This window comes from Natator depressus, chromosome 6, assembly GCF_965152275.1.
Source record: "Natator depressus isolate rNatDep1 chromosome 6, rNatDep2.hap1, whole genome shotgun sequence".
Lineage (NCBI taxonomy): Eukaryota > Metazoa > Chordata > Testudines > Cheloniidae > Natator > Natator depressus.
Window position 1 is genome coordinate 91,529,493 of NC_134239.1, and position 22,483 is coordinate 91,551,975.

Here is a 22,483-nt window from a genome sequence, read left to right on the forward strand (position 1 = left end):
GGGGAAAGCATGACAAAATACCCCTGGGATAGAGCGTTGCCCTCAAACAATTAAAATTGCATTAAAAAGCAGATAGGAAGGTCTGAGTCCTAAAGAAGATGGGCACAGAAGCCAGTGTTTTCCTTATTTTGTTTAAATACAATTACCTTTTGGCAATAGCGATAGTCACTGATTAATTTCTTTTTTTGGTACTTAATTTACAACTTCATTGTTCCTGCTTGTAAGCCATTCTCCTCATGCTGCTCCTTAAAGGAGCCAAGCAGGGACTGCAGAGACCACATTCTGCAGACAACTAGAGGGATCGATTCTGACAGAATAGGGTCTCGGGCTCAGTCACACAGGGACATGGGGAGGAGGCCTGAACAGAAATCAGTAGGTATTCCAGGGAAGGCTGGCCCTAATTATTGTGCTCTAAAATCTGAGGTATTTAAAAGAGCCCAGTCCTACTCATGAGATGAGTCTCTGCTGCAGGTTGTGGGGTGTAAACAGAGAGCCAGAGAGCAGGACTCCAGCTAATACAGCAAGCCTTCTGCAGAGCATGTTTAGGGTAGCCTCTGGTTTCTGAGAGCTGAGTCAGTATGAGCTGCAGATGTGGCCTCATATTAAAAGCACAGTAAGCAGATGCTCATTCAGACACATGTTGCCATTCAAACTTGTGCATGATCAGCAGTGCACTTCAACTGGGCTTTGTAAATCAAATAATTTACTTTAACATAAGAGCAACCACACCCTTCCCTTTGCTAGCACCTTCTATCCAAGAATCTCAAAGAGCTTCAGCAAGCTTTAATGAATTGAGCCTCGAAATCCCTGTGATGGGGGTATTTTACAGATGGGGAAACTAAGGTACAGAGAGGAAGTTACTTGCCCAACGTCACACAGCAATTTCATGACAAAGCTGGAAACAGAAGCGAGTCCCACCCCTATGCTTTGGCTACATGAGCATCCTTCCTCCGCTTCACAGACCCTCCCCTTTCCCCACCACCACCATTTTAGCACTAAAGATCACAACTATTCTGCTGGAGTCCCCTATTCCCTCCACAATTGGATGGGGCTCCATATGGTCACCTGAACCATCTGCCCCACGTGGGAGGTTACTGGCCCAGTCCAAGCCAAAGGCCCAAGAGTGGTCTCCAGATCTCAGCTGTCTGTATTGAGTTTGTGCCGTTTGACTTCACTATCCTCCTGGTGGTAACAGCCTTCAGAGGTTGCATCCCATTCTCTCTCTCTCCTGGACTCATCTGGAAAGCTCTGACCCACAGGCAGCACCTGTCTGATGGTCATGTTAATGCGGGAAGTCTGCAAATACTTGGTACAGATCTGCCAGTCCTCTTCAGAGCAGTGCTCAATGACTGAGCGGTCAGGAAAGTCTGAGGGGAATGCCTGCTCTAGGCACGAGGGCAAAGCTGTCCCCTCAGGGTTGGGGAGGACCCGTGGGACAGCATGGTACAGCAGGCGGCTGAAGCCAGACATTACCATGATGTCCCCACTGTGCATGAACATGGCTGTCGGGGCTTCATCACGCTTCAGGCCCCCCAACAAAAATATGGAGGATTGTCCAAAACTGGGAAGCATGAGAGGTTGCGGGTGGGGGCAAAAGGAGAGAGAGAAAATACACACAGAAGGGAAAGCTCAGTTAGTGAAATAATAATTATGTGCAGAAACAGGAGGATTTTAATCAGCTAAATTCCTCTTTATATGCCAGATGGACCCTCTGTTACAACTTTAAGTTTAGTGCACATAAAACAGACTAACTGTGCACTGGTTTAAGCTGGGCAGGAGCTCTGCTGATGGATTTCATTCCTGCCCTTCAGCACTCGCCTGCCATTCAGCTATTCCAGTCTTGGGTCTCCAACTCTGCTGATGTGCCCCTCAATCCTGAGGAGCAGCATCCACTGTAATTCAAAGCCTGTGCCCTTTTCATGCACAGCTCTGCTTATGCACCTCACCCCTGACCTACAGCATCCCTGCTCTTCAAGTCTCTGGAGGTGAAAGGTTACGAACAGACAATTTGGCACTAAGTTTCATGGGTCTCCCGTAACCTTAAGTCAGTTTACAAAAACATGCATTCAGCAGAAGATAAATGGATGTGCTGCCCCTCCACAATGCACAAGCCCTTCCCCCGGCTCACCTGAATGATAAGAGAGGCTGAGAATGGTCCAGCTCAGACTCATCCACGTGAATTCCCAGCGAAGAATCGAAATGATAGTAGTTCAGGATCCCTGCCTCAGCTTGGAAGCCCTGGAAGCCACATGCAGCAGCCACTTGCTCTGACAAAAAAGCAAGGTCTGAGGGAAAAGGAGTGTAGTGATCTGCTGAGTACTTCTGGAAAAGGGAGGGCATAGAGAAGAGAAATGCTCAGGAAAAAAGGAACCCAAAAGCAGTAAAATCAATTTTAAAAAACATTTAGTGAGAACTCAGGGGCTTGTTTTCCAGTTTATTGCATGCTAGTGCCAGGTTGACAGCTGGAGAGTGACATCTTATATTACTCCAGAATGGTCACACACGGGCAGCAGCAAGGCAAACGTCCCTCACACCCTGCTCTGGATGAACACCCTTGGAGGGAATGAAATAAATTCAGGCGCAGTAGCCCGTTCAATTCTGGGTCTGTGCTGAGACTGCCACAAGACGTACATGCTAATTAGTGCCATGTGATATGGTGATTTGGGTGGTAGACCTGAGGCCACTAGGAACTGCACTGAGACACTCAACATTTTACATGGGCTACTGAGCAGCTGTCAGAGAAGACCTACTTAGTCATTACTTCAGGTTGGGAACCTAGAGGTGAAAGGCTCTGTGTATCCCATCACCAAAGCCCAGAGCCAACTAGCTCTGCCTCCTCTTTGAACAAAAAATATCAAACAGAGAACTGCAACCCCACCATTTCCACTTTTCCGTTCCTCACTGAATATCTCCGACAGGGGAGACCGGGAGGGAGCAGATGCATTTTCATTAAGGCTGTTCAGTAATAGGCTCACTCTGTACAGATAAGGCTGCAGGTAATTTGGCTAAGTGTGTCTGCAGCGCGCTGATAGACTGTGCTCTTGCTCTGCTCTGCATTCCTCTCCCAGCCTTCCTCAGATTGAGAGTCTGATTAGAAAGGCCATTTTTGTCTCCGAGATCTTCAATAACCGCATGAGTCCTGCTGGCTGGCGAGGCTTTGCTATTGCTTCAGACTTGAAGTTCACAGCCACCCCAGCAACAATCTCCTCTACCCCTTACCAAGAGGAAATGTCTTTTTACAGCTAGTCTACATTAGAAGCGCTATATCGGCACAGCGTGAAGATGCTCTAGGTCGACAGGAGAGAGCTCTCCCATTGGGACAATTACTTCACCTCTGCAGGAGGCGGAAGCTATGTCGGTGGGAGAGCGTCTTCCCGCACCGACATAGTGCTGGTGTGGACACTGCTTAGGTCACTAACTTGCGTCGCTCAGGGGTGGCTTTTTCACACCCCTAAGTGATGTAAGTTATATCGACTTAAACTGTAGTGTAGACCTGCCCTCAGAAGTAGTTTCCACCTTCACATACCCAAGATCAGGAGATATGTCCAATTACCAAGTTACACTGTTTCAAAGGCCACCTCCTTTCAGTGAGGAAGAGATACTCTGAACAGAGGCTCAGGCCTGCAGGCCAGATGTGCTCCACTGTACTACCTCCCAAAGGAAATGACACATGGCTTCACACATCTGCCATTAAATCCCCAACACAAGCATAGGATTTAAACTCCCATGAAGTCAAGCTTTGGCTCAAGGCCCTCCTTGAGAAAGAGCCTTGTGGGAACATACAGATTTCACTGCCATTGCATTCTGGGATGTCCTTCTCCCCTCCCTTTCTGACAGAACTGCACCCTCCATTCAGAGCATGCAGGAAAAAGGAGAGACAAAAAGAGTGATTCCCTTCAAATACCTTGGTATCCCAGTTATAATGGTAACCTACAGTCACCCAGCGTAGCTTCTCCAGTAAACTTCTGGGCTCCCGTTTACTGGAACCTTTGCTCCTAAAAGACAAAATTAAAGAGACAATAGAAAGGAAATTTATTTCCTTCCTTGACATTCTCTGACATTGCTGCATGTAGAAATGGGAGACATTCATCCGTAAAACAGCAAATTAAACACCTCACAGTGGATCTTTCACTTACAGTGCCCAAATCTTTTCCTTGGCGCAGTTGCTGTGAAAGTTCAGTTTATGACATTTGTACAAAATGTAGGGGCCTGGAACAAACTGCCATCACTTCACTTTCGATATAGGAGCTACTGGAGTTATCATGGGATCAACAGAGGTGATCAGTGGACTGAAGGAGTAGCTTTAAAAGGTATGGAAAAACTAAATAAGTACAGCTTGGCTAAACTACAGCTAATGTGGGGAGGGAACATCTCAGCCTATGGACATCTGAAGGGCGTAAACAAAAAAAGAGGAGGAAAAATTATGTAGGGCAACACATGGGGTATAACTTGAAAAAAGGGATGAAATTCAGAAAGAGAATATTTAGGCTGAACTAGAGGACAGTGAGTTAGATGGGTCAGACTGTGTAACAGTCACCAAAGAGAAGGGATAGATTCTCTGTTGCTTGGTGCATTTACAAAAAGAGTTGATGACAGACTGTGACCAGAAGACGTCATGGAAGGAGTAATGCTGCATTGGCTGTGAGATATATGCGGATTGAACTAACAAGTCTGCTCCATCTTATAATATCTATGATTCTAGAATACTGCTGACAACCATCCAGACTGGCATGCAGGACAAAAAGAGAGTTCCCCAAGTATTTCTAAGGAAGACAGTCTGTGAATGGAAATGTCACCATCTTGTGACACAACAACTGTCTGCTGAAGTGACAGCCCTAATGCAGATAGAGCCACTGGCCTGAGCTAGCAGAGTAGTATTCTTCCACGGCTGAGAACGGATGGCGGGATAGGGAGGGGAATAGCCTCTTGGAATGTTCTCTTGCGCTAGGAGATGGTGGGATGCCTGTAGGGATTCACAAGAGGGCAGAGCTGTAAGAAGTCACATGACAGCATGTCAGTGGCAAATATGGAGGGGGCTGCTTGCAGATGAAACACCTCCCAGTCATTTATCCCAGCATCTGCAGCTCCTCTTTCATTATTTTATTACTGCTTGCTCTGCTGTGAAAGAGGATCTGTATCCAAGCATTTTGATAAATAGCGCCAGGCAGGTTGGCTTTCAGTTATAAGACTTGTTAACCCAATTATACACCTTCTCTCTTAGCAAACAAGAAGCATGCTGCTTCTGCTGCCTCTGCCAAGTCTGACCCAAACTTCAATGTTTGGCTGTTGCCTTTCCACTTTTTCTGCCCTCTAAACGACGGGTCTGTACATAGGAGCACAGCTTCTAGCCTGCACCACGGACAGGTCTTTAAAGGCCAACTTCCACAGCTCCCGTTCCAGTTTCCTTCTTCAACGTACAATACTGGGAACTGCAGTTACTGTAATGCAGCAATACAGTAACTTTCAAATATCTGCTGGACTGAATAACCAGTGGAGCCTAGAGGCACATGGCACTGCACTTCAAGGGAGAAGCTACGACTCCCGCGCACTTCAAAGAGAACTTAACATGTGCAATTAAAAAACAATTCTACTAGAACCTCCATTTTCAATGTTTTTCTTCACCTGTTTTTTCTTACAATGCTAGAGGTGTTTCTGTGACACCAGGATCTTCACTTCTTACATGTTCAACAGCCTATTTGCCCTGAGGCTTTAATACTTTATGTGTAATTTCACAAGTGGTTGCTGTGGAGAGGAAGGTGATGTTTCATACTCTTGGAAATGATAAATTACTAGGACTGGAATAGCCACGGTGCTGCAGGTACTGAGGGGTATCAGTAGAGCAGAGCTGCGTGTGTGGAAGGGGAACAAAATTGAAATAGCAGGGAGCCTACAGGTTAAAACTGAAATGCATTAGCAGAACTATGCGGGGTGCCCAGTTAATTAATAGCAGGGAGAACTGCAGAGCATGCATGAGATGCATCAAAGCACAGCTCTGGGAGAGGGAGGAGCTCAGGACTGGAAAAGGAGAGGGCTGTGGGTCAGGAATGAGATGCACTGGCAAAGATATGCAAGGATGCATGAACAGAACCTGCTTGGAATAAGTAGGGCTCTAATTCTTCTCTTTCAATAGCACTAAATTCACTCATATTTTAAAAGCCTGACTGTTGCATGTGCTAAAAGGCTGTTGATGGTTCTTCTGGGGAGGCAATGGAGTTTCAAGGTTTTTGGTTTATTTGCTCTTATATAATGTATTATGCTCCAAAGCCCAAGTCTTCCTGCTGGCATCAGCTTCCTCCTCAATCCCCTGGTGGCAATTGCCACTATAACTTGAACTCCCTCAGAAAGATGGCGGAGGAATGCACTAAGCCCTCTGGAACTGCTAGCAGTTCCCAATATTTAGGAGGACACCCAACTTCCCCTCTGCCAGTGATGAGTGTTTGACAGGGGCCTTCAGGGAGTGGGAACTCCAAGATTTCTCTAGAGCATGGAGTTCCTGCATCCACAGCTATCTTAAAAGTGTGCCCAACCTTAAAGGTGGGTCCTTCCTTAATCCAGCAACTCTCTCTGCACCCCAAAAAGCCCTTGCCTCAAGAAGACAGATGAGCTGGCTGGGTCACTCGCTCTCCCCTAGTGAAAGTGCCCATGCATCAGTTTGCTTGCTCGTTCTCTCAAGTGAGTGCTTACTAAAAGTTCTCTCAGGCATCACACTCTTGCAGCACTGCTTTCAGCTGAATCAGCATCAGCATTACAATACAACATTTCTAGACTGCAGTACCTTCCTCCTACTGAACCCCAGGAGAAAAGAGAAGCAATTTCTCAAGGCAGTTTTGAAGGAATGAGGGGGAAAGCATTTTGCTTTCATAATGGGGCTACAGTGGCTCTCCACCTCTTCAATACAGCAGGGCATTTTTGCTCTCTTGATAAAATGTTAAGAGCATCTTCTGGAAGGGAGAGGGAATGGACAGGTTTGCAGACAAGGAGGAACACAAAAGGAAACCAGTTACAGAAGTGTCTCCTGGTTATGGAACCTTTGGAATCAAAACAAGATTAGAAGGTGAGACAAGACTGGCTGGCTCAAGCGGTTCTAGGAATGGGCTGTGGAGCCTTTCACCTACAGGACACTCACTGCCAGGTTGGAAGTGTGAGGCGGGTTGCCTGGCAGGCTCAGAGAGTTTGGAAAGAGGCTTTTCGCCTCTAGAGCACTGGCTCCAATCTAAGGCTTAGAGGGACCTCACAATCCCTGCTGCCTGGGCTCACTGTGGTACAGCCCCTGATCTCTAGGATGAGAATGGAGAGAGGCAACGGTTATCCTACTTACACGCTTGTCACTGTCTAATGGATTCATAGCAACTGGAGGGTCCTGTTCCCTGGGCTGGGAGAAGGAGGCTTAGCAAAGGTGCACACCAAGCAGTGCAAAGACCTAACTTGAATTTAAGATGTTCAAGTCCATAATACCGTGTGAAACCCTTCTTCTTGTGCAATATTCTGCCAGTTCCATCCCCTGCAAATATACTAGACTCAGACTTCAAGGCCAGAAGGAACAATCATGATCATCTAATCTGACCTCCTGCACATTGCAGGCCACAGAACGTTGCCCACCCACTCCTGTAATGGACTTCTAACTCTGGCTGAGTTACTGAAGTCCTCAAATCACAATTAAGACTTCACGTTACAGAGAATCCACTATTTACTCTAGTTTAAACCTGCAAATGAGCCAGGCCCCATGCTGCAGAGGAAGGGAAAAAACCCCAGGGTCTCTGCCAATCTGACCTGGGGGAAAATTCCACTAGCTAGGTGCCAAATCCTTCTGGTTTTATTTGGTAATCTGAGGTTATTCGGACAGTCAGGACTCACCTCAGGTGCTCCTGGCTCTGCCCCCACAGATCAACGGTCTCCTCAGCAGCCATGTGCACGTCCAGATTGCGCACATTGGGTTTTTGGGGGTACAACTTGAGACACTGCTTCACCCAGTGCCGCTGGCAGCCCGGAAGAAAGGGGTTTGAGATGAAAATAAACCCTGTCCATGCAGTCGAAAAGAAAAAAGAAAGAATACACTTAGGTGTCCATCCATTTTTCTAAACCCTTAGTGTTGGAGGGACACTGAGAAACTCTCTTATGTGCTCCAGCACTGACTATGCATGGGTGGATGAAGTCTGTTACCAAAGTACCAGAGAGACAAACTAACCCCATACCCAGTGGGTTTATTCTGCCCAAAGTAAAGGACTGTAGGCACTAAGGCTGCTGGCAGTGGAGACAGTGATTAGCTTTGGTGTGAGGAAAAAGCAATGACAGGAGAAGAAACAGTGTTCCAGTCTAACCACTAATTACAGGTGGCTGGAGTGGGCAGGTAAATATTCCTCACAGCCTCCTTTTCTCTGGGCTGAATAAGGTTTAGTTCTTGGAAAGTTCCCTCATAATTGAGCCCTGAAACCAGAGAAGGGGTCCCTCCCATGTCAGGGTTGAGGCAAACTGGTGGGTGCAAAGTGCACAGGGGACGCTTTCCCTGCCACCAGTCCACGTTATATGTCATGTGGATCTAGAATCTCTCCAGGACTATCAATATGGTAAAGAAAGCAAAAGAAGTTTCCAGGATTTGTTCAGCTGGGTTCTTTTGAACTCTGACGACATATAAGGTTAAACAGAGACAAAATCAGAAACAGATGAAGACAAGCAGCAAGGCTGAAAGTCTCAGTGGGATACAAACTTACACTGAAGCTTTATGAAAGAGGTAATAAAGGCACAGAAAAAACCTCCTGCCAGCACATCTTATAGGCCTTTCAACAGTAAATTAACTACCTTAGAAAAAATGCTCTCAAGTTATTAGTATACTATTTCTCATTCCACTCAATCCCCCACACCCTCCAGATCATGGGGCTGCCTTCTGACAGCTTTGGCTACAAGACATTCCCTCACCAGAAGTATTAATTTTATTCTGTTGGCGTCTGTATGGAACAGAATAATAATAATAATACTGCTTTGCCCTTTGATAGATTTATACCTGGTGTTTTCAAAGCGCTCTACAACATACATGAATTACACTTCATTAGATGGGGATTATCCTAGGTCACACAGCAAAACTTGGAATAGAATCCACACGTCATGGGGGCTGGTCCTTTCAGGGGAGTCAGGGACTAGTCTACCTGTGACAGGCCTGGCTAGAGAATGAGCAGGACCAGTTGCCACCTGCAGAGGACAAGGAACTGAAGGGCCAGTCTGTATTTCACTCTGGTTTCATGGCCTGCTGACGACATTAGTTGGTGGTATCTCCATGGAGCCATGAACCTACGCATGTATTTGGTGCAGTTCACGGAATCTGCCAACGCCTGTCCCTTCTGAAGTGAGAGCCTGGTGCACATCTACACAGACTGTGTCAAGTTGCAGCCCCTCTTCTGGCTCCTCCAAAACCTCTTACTGAGGTTCTGGCTGCACTTTTTCCCCACATCTCCTCACACCCCATCCATAGCCCTACAAAGTCACAAGACCTCCTCATCAACATCCGTATGGTGCTGGCTAAGATGGCCACCATCAAACTAGGAGAAGGAAGCTAGATATGGGGGAGGAAGGGTGGAGGAGCATGCTCTGCAACTGTGAGGCCTATTTCCAGTCCCTTGTTAAATCGCAGCCCTGAGCAGAATTCCTATGGGAAGTGTACACTAACTCCTTAGACACCTTTGACGAACAGTAGTCGCTGTTGGGGGGGGAGGTCCCTGTTCAGTGTCCCCTTTTGGTTCCCTGATTTTACACCTTTGACCCTCCTGTTCCTGTTTTGTCATTTGGTTCCTGGGGCAATCTCAATTTCAAAAATGGTGGGCTGGCTCCAGAGCAGAGAAATCAGTAAGCCTGGAATTCTAGTTTTCAAGAACAGTAACTGTAGTTACATTCAAAGTGGCTTACAGAGCATACGTCACAGGTGACATACACCCAACAGAAATATGAGAAGAAGCCTTTAGTTACTGGGATCTGCAGTCTCTTAGTCTCCATTTAACTCCTGGAAAAGTCTGTCTCCCGAAATTCCACTGACAGCTTCAATTGGAGATGGGATTCCCTTTCTCTTACTCTGCTCAGCTGTTCTGCACTGTTGCTGTGCCTGGTTGAACATTAGTGACATTTCATCCCAGAGGTGACTGCATTTCAGTGATGGGTGAAATTATTCCTGTAGCATTTGAAATTTGAGATGGAAGGTACTATGGAAATGCAAGATTATCATCACAGGGTACGTCAACGGATTTCCAGTCTCAAGATGGAAGGTGGAGTTGGTACAGCTCAAAAAAAAAACTCAGTTTATTCTTCTGTTTCCCGCTTCATGCATACCAACCTTCAAAGCTCTAAATCAGTTCCTCTTCCTCCTGCACTTGGGCTACAACTTCTATCATACACAGACAAACCTATATCAATTCTTCAGCCAGGGCACTAAGGCCACAGAGTACAGGGTAGGGAGAACAAGAGAGGGAGACAACTAAATCAGAGGTGGCAAGGCCATGTTTTGTCTTGAAGTCAGATGCACTTACCTGGGTAGCCATCCAGGCCATAGGCTTTCCACTGGCTAACTGGCCGCAATCCTGCTCTGTAGGCATCTTGATCCCTGACTGAAGAAATGCTTAGGTCAGAGCTGACCACCTGGCAGGAGAGAAGCAAAAGTCAGGCAACTGAACAGGGCAAAGATTTGACACCCCTTCAAATATAGACAGATGGAGTTTATCTGATTTATATTCAACTAAGTTAAAATAGGAGCATGGGAGTCTTTCCTGCTATGTGTGTAAGTCAGGAACGAGTTCTACTGCACTATGTGGGGCTATGCTGTAGTGTATCAGTGTCTCAGGGACTCTAGTGATAGGAATGCTCCCAGAGAACTATTCCCTTAGTGAACTTGCAGGAGCACAATCAAATTGTTAAACTAGCATGAGTATATGACAAATCAAACAGAAGCTAGAGCCTCTATCATACATCATAGGTCAGAAAGGAAACCCCTCATTCTTAAAGAAGTAGGGGCAACAGGGAAAAATTACATGTGGCCAGAAAGAATGCTACTGTATTCACCTATTCACAGGTTGCAACCTCATGCTGGTGGTGACACATTCATCAAGATGCACTAGATAGTAACGTGTAGCACTTATATAACACTTCCCACCTTCAGAGCACTTTCCACCTTCAGAGCACTTTCCAAACATTTGTCACTCATCGCAATCCCTTTGGAGGTAGGCAAGTATTATCTGTATTCTACAGAAAGGGAAACTAAGATATATGAAATGTCTTGGCCAAAGCTACACAGTGAGTCAGAGCCAGAACCGGTAGTAGAATTGTTCCCTATCCTGTGCTCAGACCACACATTTCTTTTTTTCTTGTATCAGAATCAGCAGCTACAGGGTTAAGTGTTATTCTTTGCACCTAATTTGGATTGTTTCACTGATCATGTTCTCTCTCAGCCTAGGTCTACACTACCCCAGCACCCCATCAATGTTCTGGGGATCGATGCACTGGGGTTGATTTAGTGGGTCTAGTGAAGACCCGCCAAATCAACTGCAGATCGCTCTCCAGTTGACCCAGGTACTCTACCCCGAACGAGAAGAGCAAGGTAAGTCGATAGGAGAATGTCTCCCATTGACCCAGTGTAGTGTGGACCCTGCGGTAAGTCGACCTAAGCTACATCGACTCCAACTACGTTATTCACGGAGCTGGAGTTGTGTAGCTTAGGTCGACTTACAGCGGTAGCGTAGACATAGCCTTAGTTCAACGACTCAGACTCCACAAGGAATGCGGTATAAATGCCTAGGCAGAGCTTCAGTCTCACTGCACACTCAAAGCTGACAGGGCCTCAGTTTACAGTCTTCTGAATCAAAAGACAAATATCTATAGATAGATAAACATTTTGTTTTAGTGACATCTTAAATTCTACAGAAAACAGCTAGATCTGAGTGAAATGTGTCAGGGGACACTAAATCCTTGGTATTTAGGAGTTTCCTGAACCTAACCATTTTTACTGGTTTGCTCATCTCTCAATAAAAAGGAACTTTATTACTGCAAACCATGAACAGTCATTAGCTCAGAGACTCCTGTCCATGGAATGTGCCTGAGAAGGTTCTTTCCTCAGCCAGGGATGTCACCACAAACTTCCCAGCTCCTGCCTCTAAAAGCTGCTAATACACCAGCTGCAGCCCTTTCTTCAGAATAATGGAAATTGCTCCTGTGCCCAAAGATCTACATGCACTGAATCAGGTAAATAAACCTCAGAGCAAGACAGCTTGGCGACATCTCACATCATCAGAGAACCCAGCTGCTTGAAGAAGTTTATTGGAGAACAAAAGGTATAATATCTGGCCCAGTCTGTCTGGCCTTACACTCACTCCTCACTGAAGAGAAGATCCAACACATTTTTAGCCCATGGGGGAAAAAAAAATACATCCATTGCCAAATATCAAGTAACCTGCGATGGTGGTAGGGACAGAACAGAGACACAGAAATGGATCAGACACCGTTGATGCTTTCAGTACTTAGAAGTGCTTAAAATTTCCCAAAGGGACAGCAAAGTTCCCTCTAAGCCGTGCTTCTGCCTATTAAGCCTCGCAGAGGGGCTCAGGGCTGCGGCAGGGAGAGCTGCCCCTCCCTGCCAGCCCCAGCGTGGACCTTCCGCAGCGCGGAGAGGCGCCCCTCCTCACCAGCCCCAGCGTGGACCTGCCGCAGCGGGGAGAGGTGCACACACCCCAACACCATCCCCCCCGGGAGCTTCCGGAGAGAGGTGCCTCTCCCCCGGCCCCGAACTGCTGCTGTAAGAGAGGGCTGGGGGGAGTTCTCTCTCCCCGCCGCAGCCCCGGAGCAGCCTGCACCCCAAACCCCTCATCCCTGTGCCCCAACTCTCTGCCCCAGTCCTGAGCTCCCTCATTCACCCCAGATCCCTCATCCCCAGCCCCCACACCCCAACTCTCTGCCTCAGCCCTGAGCCCCCTCCCACACTCCAAACCTCCATATTGGTGCACATAACAAATTCATTCCGCACATGAAGGTAAAAAATTAGAGGGAACACTGAAGTCCTGGAGAACACATATTGTGTTGATAAGCGGGAGTCTCAGCGCATGCTCCCCCCACCAAAAGGAAAAGATGTTAATGAAACCCTTGTTCATTGTTCAACATTGAACAGTTAAGTGTGTTCCAGGGTTCTGTGTCAAGTTATCAGTAGCTTACTCCTGTTGCAACAACCATCATTACAAATCTTTTAAAATTAATGATATAGAAAAATGAAAACCAGCCAAAGCAGAAGAAATGTAAGGTTTTCATGTTAATAATATCCCTCAGTTCCTTTAGTTGTATCATTTTCTATAGGGAAAACCCCTTTTTAACAACAGTCTTTTAGATCAGTGGTTTTCAAACTTTTTTTCTGGCGACCCAGTTTAAGAAAATTGTTGATGCCCACGACCCAACGGAGCTGGGGATGAGGGGTTTGGGGTGTGGGACGGGCTCAGGGCTGGGGTAGAGGGTTGGAGTGCAGGGGTGAGGGCTAGGGGTGGGGCTGGGGATGAGGGTTTGGGGTACAGGACAGAGCTCCAGGTTTCGGGGGTGTTCAGTGCTGGGGCAGGGGATTGGGGCGTGGGCTTATCTTGGGCGGCTCTCGGTCAGCGGGGGTGCTAAGACATGCTTCCTTCCTGTCCTGGCACTGTGGACCGCGCTGCACCCTGGAAGCAGCCAGCAGCAGGCCTGGCTCCTAGGCGGAAGCATGCAAGCAGCTCCACGTGGCTCTCACCTGCAGGCACCGCCCCCCCCCCCCCCATCTCCCAGTGGCTGGTTCCCAGCCTATGGGAGTGCACAGCTGGTGCTTTGGGCAGCCCTGTGGCCCCCCTGCCTAGGAGCCGGACCTGCTGCTGGCTGCTTCCAGGGTGCAGCGCAGTGTCAGAACAGGTAGGGACTAGCCTGCTTTACCCGGGCAGCATCGCCAACGGGACTTTTAATGGCCTAGTCGGCGGTGCTGACCAGAGCCGCTGTGATCCAGTGCCTTACATTCTGTGACCCAGTACTGGGTCGCAACCTGCAGTTTGAAAACCACTGTTTTAGATGGTATTATCTGTCATTTTTGAGGGGAGGAAAGAGAAAAGAATACCACAAACAGAAAATGCAGATTCTGTCTGTGGTGTGACTTACAGCCTCACTGCAGGAAAACACAGGCTCAGCACATGATCTTATCACCCAATCAAGATCTGTCAAACTTGTATCAGGAGTGGGTTGTTGAAGGCATTGCTTTTAGATGCTGTTCTGGTCATAGGCTCACAGCGCTGTTGCATAGAGTTGTCTTGGCAGCTAAGCAAGACTCACTGTTAGACAGCAGGCAAAGAGAGAAATAGGAAAGAGAGTACGGTAGGGATGGAGTGTGGGGGCGGAAATGAAACCTGAGAAAAGGGATTAGAGCAAGAACCCAAATCTCTTTTACTTCTGAGGGAATTCTGAGCCACTGCGCATGTGCAGAATTCATGTCCCCCGCAGATTTCTTTGCTTCCCCACAGAAAAATGACTTTCTGACAGGGAAGCAAAGGGAAGCCACAAGAACGGTCATGGAACCCTCCCCAGCAGTATGTTTTGGGTGCCCAGGGCAGCCAGCAGAGAGGTAAATCACTCTGGGGCAGGAAGCAAGACTGGGGAGGACCCGGCTGGTGTCTCCTCCCTGTGCTGGGCTCAGCTGCTAGTCCTGGCTGGGCTGGGCAAGATGGGACTTCCTCCTCCCCTGCATGGCATCTGGGGCTGGGTCAGACCCACCCCCAGATTTCTCCCCAGGCTGCAGGAAGCTCTGCAAACTCCCCCCTCCACCTCACTTCCTGCACCCATCAGTCCTCAGCTGCAGTGGGAGGGATCCCTGTACAGGGAGCTGCTCCCCCATCCACCCAACCCCCGTGCATCCAGAACCCCTCATACCCAGACCCTCCTGCCGAGCCTCACCCCCCACACATCTGGAGTACCCCAACGAGTCACCTGAACCCAGATCCCCACGCCACTGAGCTCCACTCCCCCAGCATTTGGAACCCCACTGAGCCCCCGACACCCAGACTCCTTTGCCAAGCTCTATCCCCCCACACTGAGCCCCAACCATCTCCTCCCCACACCTGAGCCCCTTCACCTGGTCCCCCTGCAGGGTCTCATTACCGATGCACCCAGAACCCCCCCAAAAGCCCCTATGCATTCAGATGCCCCCCCAAGCCACCTGCACCCAGACTGCCCCACACAGAACTCTCTCAACCCACACCAAATCCCTCCACACTTGGATCCTGCCTGCCCACACCTGGTGCACCTGGCATGGAGGAAAAGGCACTGGGGTGTTTCTGGGGCAGGCTCGGTCCTTGCGCTGTGTCAGGGTTGGGTGCAGCCTCACTGCTGAGTCCATGCCCCAGGGTGGGGAGCTGCACAGTGATCTCCCACCACCGTGCAGCCAGTAGCTGTGCTCCCCAGTGCCATGCTGGAGCCTCCACACTTATTTGACAAATAAAATTTGCAGAATTTTAAAATATTGTGTGCAGAATTTTTAATTTTTTGGTGCAGAATGCCCTCAGGAGAAAGCACTGGACCATTGCCTAAAAAGAACTGCTAGGCTGAAAACCACTTATGTTTTTAAAGTCTGCTATCTTGAAAAATCCCAGGCTTATGAGCATATGATGTATGTGGAATCTCAGTTTCTTTTAAAGGCATAGTGCATTTGTTTCTAGCCCTGATGGATTTTGAGACATCACACATTAAAACCACCAGGGCTGCCTTGGTCTAGCAGTGCTTTTGGACACATTTGTTTCTACAGATGGCAGCTTGTAAGATAATGGACCTTAAAAAAAAAAAATCACATCAGTCCGACTAATAGCTTGGTTTTGTCCATACAATAATACAGTAATTAAGATGTAATGGCCACTCTACAAGAACTACTAGAGCTAGAAACCACAATGTTTTATAGTACGTGACAGACTGGAATCAGAGTTTTCAAATGGTATAAAGTATTAGGGTTCAAAAGGGAGCTAGATAGGTTCATCAATGGCTATTAGCCAGGATGGGCAGGAATGGTGTCCCTAGCCTCTGTTTGCCAGAAGATGGGATTGGGTGAACGGCATGGATCACTTGATGATAACCTGTCCGTTCATTCCCTTTGGGGCACCTGCCATTGGCCACTGTCAGATGACAGGATACTGGGCTTGATGGACCTTTGGTCTGACCCAGTATGGCCATCCTTATGTTCTTATTAATCTCTAACTAGCAGGTCATGCAATCTTAGAACTTCATATTGGAAATTATGTTGGGGGAAGAGAGCAATAAAAATGATGTGATTTTATGACCATTTGTCTTACAGCCTACTAGGTATAGAAACACTTTGAAAGGACTTCTGTATAGACATTACACACAAACACAAACCATATTAAGAGTATTATTAAGGTTGCATAAGCAAGCTCTCAAAAGTTAGGAGATGCCAGAATGAAGGTTGCCTGTGCAACCTTAATTTGGTCCTTCGGTGTAAATGCATTACAAAACTGTCTTTAATTACCTAATCACACACTTTTTTCCCACAGGACCCCGCCTCATTCAGTGCACAGTACAGACCTCTTCTAGGGGTGAATCAGGGTAGTGCAAGTGGAAGAGGCTGTTGTCTGCAGTGCCCCGACCTCATTTATTGCAGGAATTGGAAGGAGTGCAATATCTGAAGTACTGGGGATTGATGCCTGTAGGCCTGCCCAAAACTAAAGGCCCTCCCCCTCAATTAAGAGGGAGGAACCACTGGATTCAAGCATCACTTGATTATAGGGCATAACAAATGAAAAAACAGGAGCAAGGGTCAGGTCAGAGGTAAAGAAGCAGGGATCCTGAGGGGAACTTCCAACAGAGCCCACTGCTCCTCAAAGGCATCTAAGAAGTCAGTGGACACTGTCCAGAGGAACTGTGCCTAGAGACATGACTGGATGAGGGAACAGAAATAGGCCCTGCAGTTGTGGAGTAACCTCCCCCTCCACATCGAGCTTCCTTCTCCTGGTATGATGGATTGCCCAGGCAATTTTAAATCTGGCATTTTCTAACTTAAATTGCTTGACTATGCAACCTAAATAACATTTTTAATGTAGTCTTTTTAAAGTGTAATTTCCTACTTTTTTTTTTTTTTTTTTAAGAAAAGATAAAATATAAAATAAGTAAAACTGCAACAATCCCCACATCATGACTCATTAGTAAAGCTTGAACCTTGAAGCTTCAACACATACTTCTAACACTTAAACCAGTGGTTCTCAAACTTTTGTACTGGTGACCCCTTTCACATAGCAAGCCTCTGAGTGCGATTCCCCTTATAAATTAAAAAAAACACTTTTTTGTATATTTAACACCATTATAAATGCTGGAGGCAAAACAGGGTTTGGGGTGGAGGCTGATAGCTCACGACCCCCATGTAATAACCTCGTGACCCCCTGAGGGGTGCTGACACCGTTTGAGAACCCCTGACTTAAACAGAATTAATTACATTAGTTGGCAGCAGAAGACTGCTATCCAAGAAGGGTGGATGGGCTGCTGGTGCCACATGCTGGGTCTGAGAGCCCAATCTGGCTTTCTCTCTTGGTCCCAGCAGAGACAGATAGATTTTGTTCCCCATGTTATGTCCCCAAAGCAAGGCAGGGATAGCTGGGGCTTTGTGGGAGGTCTAAAGAACAGTCAGGGGGTGTCATTGTGGGATTCCCTTCTCCTTCCCACCCAGGAAGTTGGGGGAAGCAGAACCGCCACCAAAAAGGGGATAAGTTGCTGGGGTAATGTGTCTCCTCTCAGGAGGGGCATTGTGGGAGGTAGAGCGTGAGGCTGGGCTCTTTGACCCCTGAAAGCTACTCCAGCAGCTCCTGTTCCCAGAAAAATACATGCTGCTGCTTTAGCCAATGTGTGAGCCTGGCCTTAAAAATATTCATGTTCAGATGTTTTGGCATTCTGCCAACATTCTCCTGTGCAGTGAAAGTCACAGTGATTAAATAGTGGTTTTTTAACAGTTTATATCTGAAACTTCAACAGAATTCCATGGAGAAAAGAAAAGTCACTTCTGTAGCCTGAGGGTTTCATTCCTGCTGAATTTCAAAGGACTACAGCAGGGGTAGTCAATTATTTTTTGTCAAGGTCCAAATTTCTTGGTCAAGGTATAGTCAAGGTCCAGACTCCAGAGAAAGTAATAAAAAAACAAATGATGATAATAAAAAAATAGCTTTCAGGGTCCGTTCAAAAGCGGCTGGCAGTCTGGATTTGGCCCATGGTCCGCCTATTAACTATTCCTGGATGACAACAATCATAGAACTGGAAGAGACCTTGAGAGGTCATTTAGTTCAGTCCCCCGCACTCAAGGCAGGACTAAGTATTATCTAGACCAGGGGTCCTCAAACTGGGGGTCAGGACCCCTCAGGGGGTCACAAGGTTATTACATGGGGGGTCACGAGCTGTCAGCATCCACCTCAAACCCTGCTTTGCCTCCTGCATTTATAATGGGATTAAATATATTTAAAAGTGTTTTTAATTTACAAGGGAGGGTAGGGTTGCACTCAGAGGCTTGCTATGTGAAAGGGGTCACCAGTTGGGGTCACCAGTACAAAAGTTTGAGAACCACTGATCTAGACCACCCCTGACAGGCGTTTGTCCAACCTGCTGTTAAAAATCCTCAATGATGGAGATTCCACAAACTCCCCAGGCAATTTATTCCAGTGCTTAACCACTCTGACCGTTAGGAAGTTTTTCCTAATGTCCAACCTAAACCGCCCTTTCTGCAATTTAAGCCCATTGCTGCTTGAACTATTCTCAGAAGTTAAGAACAATTTTTCTCCCTCCTCTGTATAACAACCTTCTATATACTTGAAAACTGTTATCATGTCCCCTCTCAGTCTTCTCTTCTCCAGACTGAACAAACCCAATTTTTTCAATCTTCCCTCATAGCTCTTGTTTTCTAGACCTTTAATCATTTTTGTTGCTCTTCTCTGGACTCTCTCCAATTTGTCCACATCTTTCCTGAAATGTGGCGCCCAGAACTGGACACAATACCCCAGTTGTGGCCTAATCAGCATGGAGTAGAGCAGAAGAATTACTTCTTTTGTCTTGCTTACTATACTCCTGCCTATACATCCCAGAATGATGTTTGCCTTTTTTGCAACAACGTTACACTGTCGACTCATATTTAGCTTGTGATCCACTATGACCCCCAGATCCCTTTCCACAGTACTCCTTCTTAGGCAGTCATTTCCCATTTTGTATGTGTGAAACTGATTGTTCCTTCCTAAGTAGAGTACTTTGCATTTGTCCTTATTGAATTCCATCCTATTTACTTCAGATCACTTCTCCAGTTTGGGCAGATCACTTTGAATTTTAACCCTATCCTCCAAAGCAGGTGTTAGAGATAGAGGCGTTAGAGCTTCTAAAAAAAGGGTTGCAAAAATCTTTTATAGTAGAAAGCGTTAGGCAACCTAAATTTGGAGGTCATTACTAGCTCATCCTACGATCAGGATGTGCTCTTCACAATGTTATGGGAGGACCACTAAACTTGTCCAGGTTTGTGGACAAAAATTGTTGATCCTGGGTAACATGCAGCATGTTTCTCTTACATAGTTGAAAACGACTATGTGTTATTTTAGAGAGAGTGCTTATTTGCCTCTTCTGTTTATTACTCCCCTGAAGTGGTCATCCTCTATTCTTAACGTGTTTCTCTACATCAGCTAATTGTGCTACCACAGATGGAAGATGCTGGGTTTAGGGAGGAAATAAGCAGCAGATAGATTGGCTCTTAAGGAAACAGCTTCCTTTCTGAAATGGTTTTTTTTTTAATTGTGTATTATTAAGACTAAGAGGAATATGATCATATTAAGAGATTATGTATAGCTAGTATGGTGCTTTAGAAATGCAGAGAGATTAATAGGTAATGGAAAAGGATTTCTAGCTGGGTGCATTTCAAAGTTTTCCATGAGGTTCCAGCCCACCACACTGAAAACAACTCCCATGTGAAGAACACACATCCATAAATCTGCTGTTGCAGATGGGAAAAATGCTAGTCACAGATACTGTGATCAACTACTGTTGGTAAAAGATTGTATGAACCTGAGGAGCCAGTGCTGGGTGGTTTGCATTGGGGCAGCCGCTTTAACAGTATCATTGTTTGTACTGTAAATAGTCAAGACAAGTATTTCCAGCAAGGCAAATAGAAATATTAACATACACATAAAAAGGAAAGGAGGAAACTTTAGCCCTTTGGAGTACGCTGTAAACAAACCTGATGGGCTCTTCTAAAAGGTTTTCATGCAACCTCTAGAGATGCCAATTCTCAGAATGTAGTGCAAGTCACATGGCACCCTACGATTTCCCCAGTTCCCGGAGTCAGGCCCTCACACGAGAATTTCCACCTTCCTCGAGCACACACGTTTCTAGCTCGCGTGCGTGCAGCAGGGAAAAGTCTGACAAAGCGATGAAACTCACAAACCAGGAAACCAAGACAAAGCCCCAGCGTTTTTAGCACCTCACGGTTTTGAGCCAATCTCATGATTTGAGGGGAACCAAACTGACGATTTCCTTACAGCTGGGGTGGGCAGCGCAGTGAATAGCCCAGGGCCGAGTTGACGCTCCTGTTCCTCCCAGGGCACTTAGTGCCCGCGTAGGAGGCTTGCGGCGCCAGTCGGTCTGAGGAACTGGGGGGGAGAGACGGGGGACTTGAGGGCGAGAGCGGCGGCCGGTGTCCGGGAGCGGACCCCGGGATCCCCCCCAACTCCCCGCAGTTACCTGGTCCCCCGGGGCGGAGAAATCAATTACAGCCCGCAAGTCGGGCCCGCCCCGCAGGTCCCGCCGCCGGTAGAAACGGAAGAGCCGGCGGAAGGCGTCTTCCGTACCCTCCCGCGCCAGCGCTGCGGCCGCCGCCGCCGCCGCCATCTTGGCAATGACAACCTCTCACACCCCACGCCCGTGGGAGCACAAGCCGACGGACGGCTCGCATCTGATTGGCTGAGCGGGAAGAGGTCAGAGGTCAGAATTCGCTCTTCTCCTTCCAAGATGGCGGCGACGCGCGCCTACCCTCGGCGAGTGTTCGAGCTCTTCGTATCCCACATCCACTGGACTCTGGCCACGAGTGAGTCTGGGTGGCGGGGCGCCCCCCCCCCCCCCGTGCCAAGCTCCCCGGATGGGTCCAGGTCTCCAGTCACCGGGCGGTGTGAGGAGCGGGCCCGATCGGGCCGCGGAGCCCCCTGTCCGCCCCGCAGAGGGGAGCCTGGCAGCAGCTGGCTCCTGTCCGGGACTCCAGCGGGGCGGCCGGCTTCATTGCACACTCCCCCCGCCCCGCCATTGTCTGCTCCAGCAGAGAGGCCAAGCTCGTGGGTGGAGCGGGACGTGTATCGTGGGGCAGCTTGCGCTGCCCTTGAGGGGTGTGTGTGTGAAGGAGGGATGGGCAGGTCTCACGGTAGGGCCTTAGGCACAGGCCCATTGTTTACAAAAAAATTTTCTCGGGGTTGTTGGATGTCGTGGAATTCGTTGTGACTGTACGTTTTTCTCCCACAGGGGAACTCAGAAACTATTTTGCTCAGTTTGGGACTGTAAGAAAATGCATGTTGCCATTTGTGAGTATCTGCCTTTCTTTAGCTAATTGCCCCTTTATCCAAAACAAATTAACGCTGCTATTCATGTTATTTATCATATAATCAACAGGAGCTGGAAAGTACCTATTAGTTCATATTGTCCAACTTTCCCCACTAACTTGGGATTGTTCCCTATGAACAAATGCTTAGTTAGTTTAGTCCCCAGTGAAACTTCCACTACTCCTCTTGAGAATTTTTTCCATGGCTTTGTTGATATCACTGTTAAGAAGCCTTTTCTTGTATTCTGATCAAATTTTCCTTAATTCCATCTCATTATATTTCCTTGGGCCACCCTAAATAACTCATATACCTTTTGGTGGTTCCTGCTTTCAGATTGTTATAAACAGTTATAGCTAATATTTGGACAACACTTCAGAATGTTAGAAGTGGGAGTCTGGACTTTTGGTTACTATTACGTGTGCCTACTGATGTACTTAGTGAGCTTGGCCACATAACCTTTTGGAGCCTTACTACCCATCTGCAAAGTGGGCATTATAATGTCCTATATTCATTGAACTCCTATGTTGCAAGATGTTATACAAGTACAAAGTTATTAGGTGCCTTAGTTGGTGTTGCTTAACTGGACATACGGTATTTGACTTTTTGTGTTAAATAAGCTGAAAAGTGATTTTTTGCTGCTTCACAGTAGCCCCTTGGTAGGCAATGAAGGAGCCAAATGGGGTGGCTGTAAAAAAAGAAAGTCCTTTATTCCACTTTAGCTGGGAAGATGGTTGTGGATGCTTCAGAAATATGGGAAGACACCCATTTTTAGGAAAAATGGTAGCTGGCTGATGCATGGTAGTTCATATAAACAATGCTTCTGCTTCCTCACTTCTGTCAATTGTCTTATGTCAAAATATTCTGACCAAATGGTGGAGAATAAATTCCATTCTGAAGATATACCAGATGCATCTTTG

General features: G+C 47.2%; 2 protein-coding genes across 2 annotated transcripts in view; one reads left to right on the forward strand and one right to left on the reverse strand.

Annotated features, from left to right (window-relative positions):
• On the reverse strand, nt 1-20,871 carry ALKBH1 (alkB homolog 1, histone H2A dioxygenase). The gene is made up of 6 exons (XM_074956029.1): nt 20,722-20,871; nt 10,509-10,617; nt 7,855-8,017; nt 3,905-3,995; nt 2,129-2,322; nt 1-1,561 (listed from the first exon to the last, which is right to left on the reverse strand). The coding sequence occupies exons 1-6, from the start codon at nt 20,866-20,868 to the stop codon at nt 1,138-1,140; spliced, it is 1,128 nt and encodes a 375-aa protein (XP_074812130.1). The 5' UTR covers nt 20,869-20,871; the 3' UTR covers nt 1-1,137.
• Nucleotides 20,756-22,483, forward strand: part of SLIRP (SRA stem-loop interacting RNA binding protein) — a 6,016-nt gene continuing 4,288 nt past the window's right edge. The window contains exons 1-2 of the mRNA XM_074956030.1: nt 20,756-21,064; nt 21,490-21,548. Of these exons, the coding sequence (XP_074812131.1) occupies nt 20,989-21,064; nt 21,490-21,548 (135 nt within the window). The 5' untranslated portion in view covers nt 20,756-20,988. The remainder of the gene's footprint in view (nt 21,065-21,489; nt 21,549-22,483) is intronic.

Coding starts and splice junctions, on each gene's coding strand:
- ALKBH1 (XM_074956029.1), bottom strand. CDS start 20,868: ATGGCGGCGGCGGCGGCGGCCGCAGCGCTGGCGCGGGAGGGTACGGAA. Junction 8,018..10,508: donor TGGCCTGGATGGCTACCCAG/GTAAGTGCATCT, acceptor CTGCATGGACAG/GGTTTATTTTCATCTCAAAC. Junction 1,562..2,128: donor CAGCCTCTCTTATCATTCAG/GTGAGCCGGGGG, acceptor CATGCTTCCCAG/TTTTGGACAATCCTCCATAT.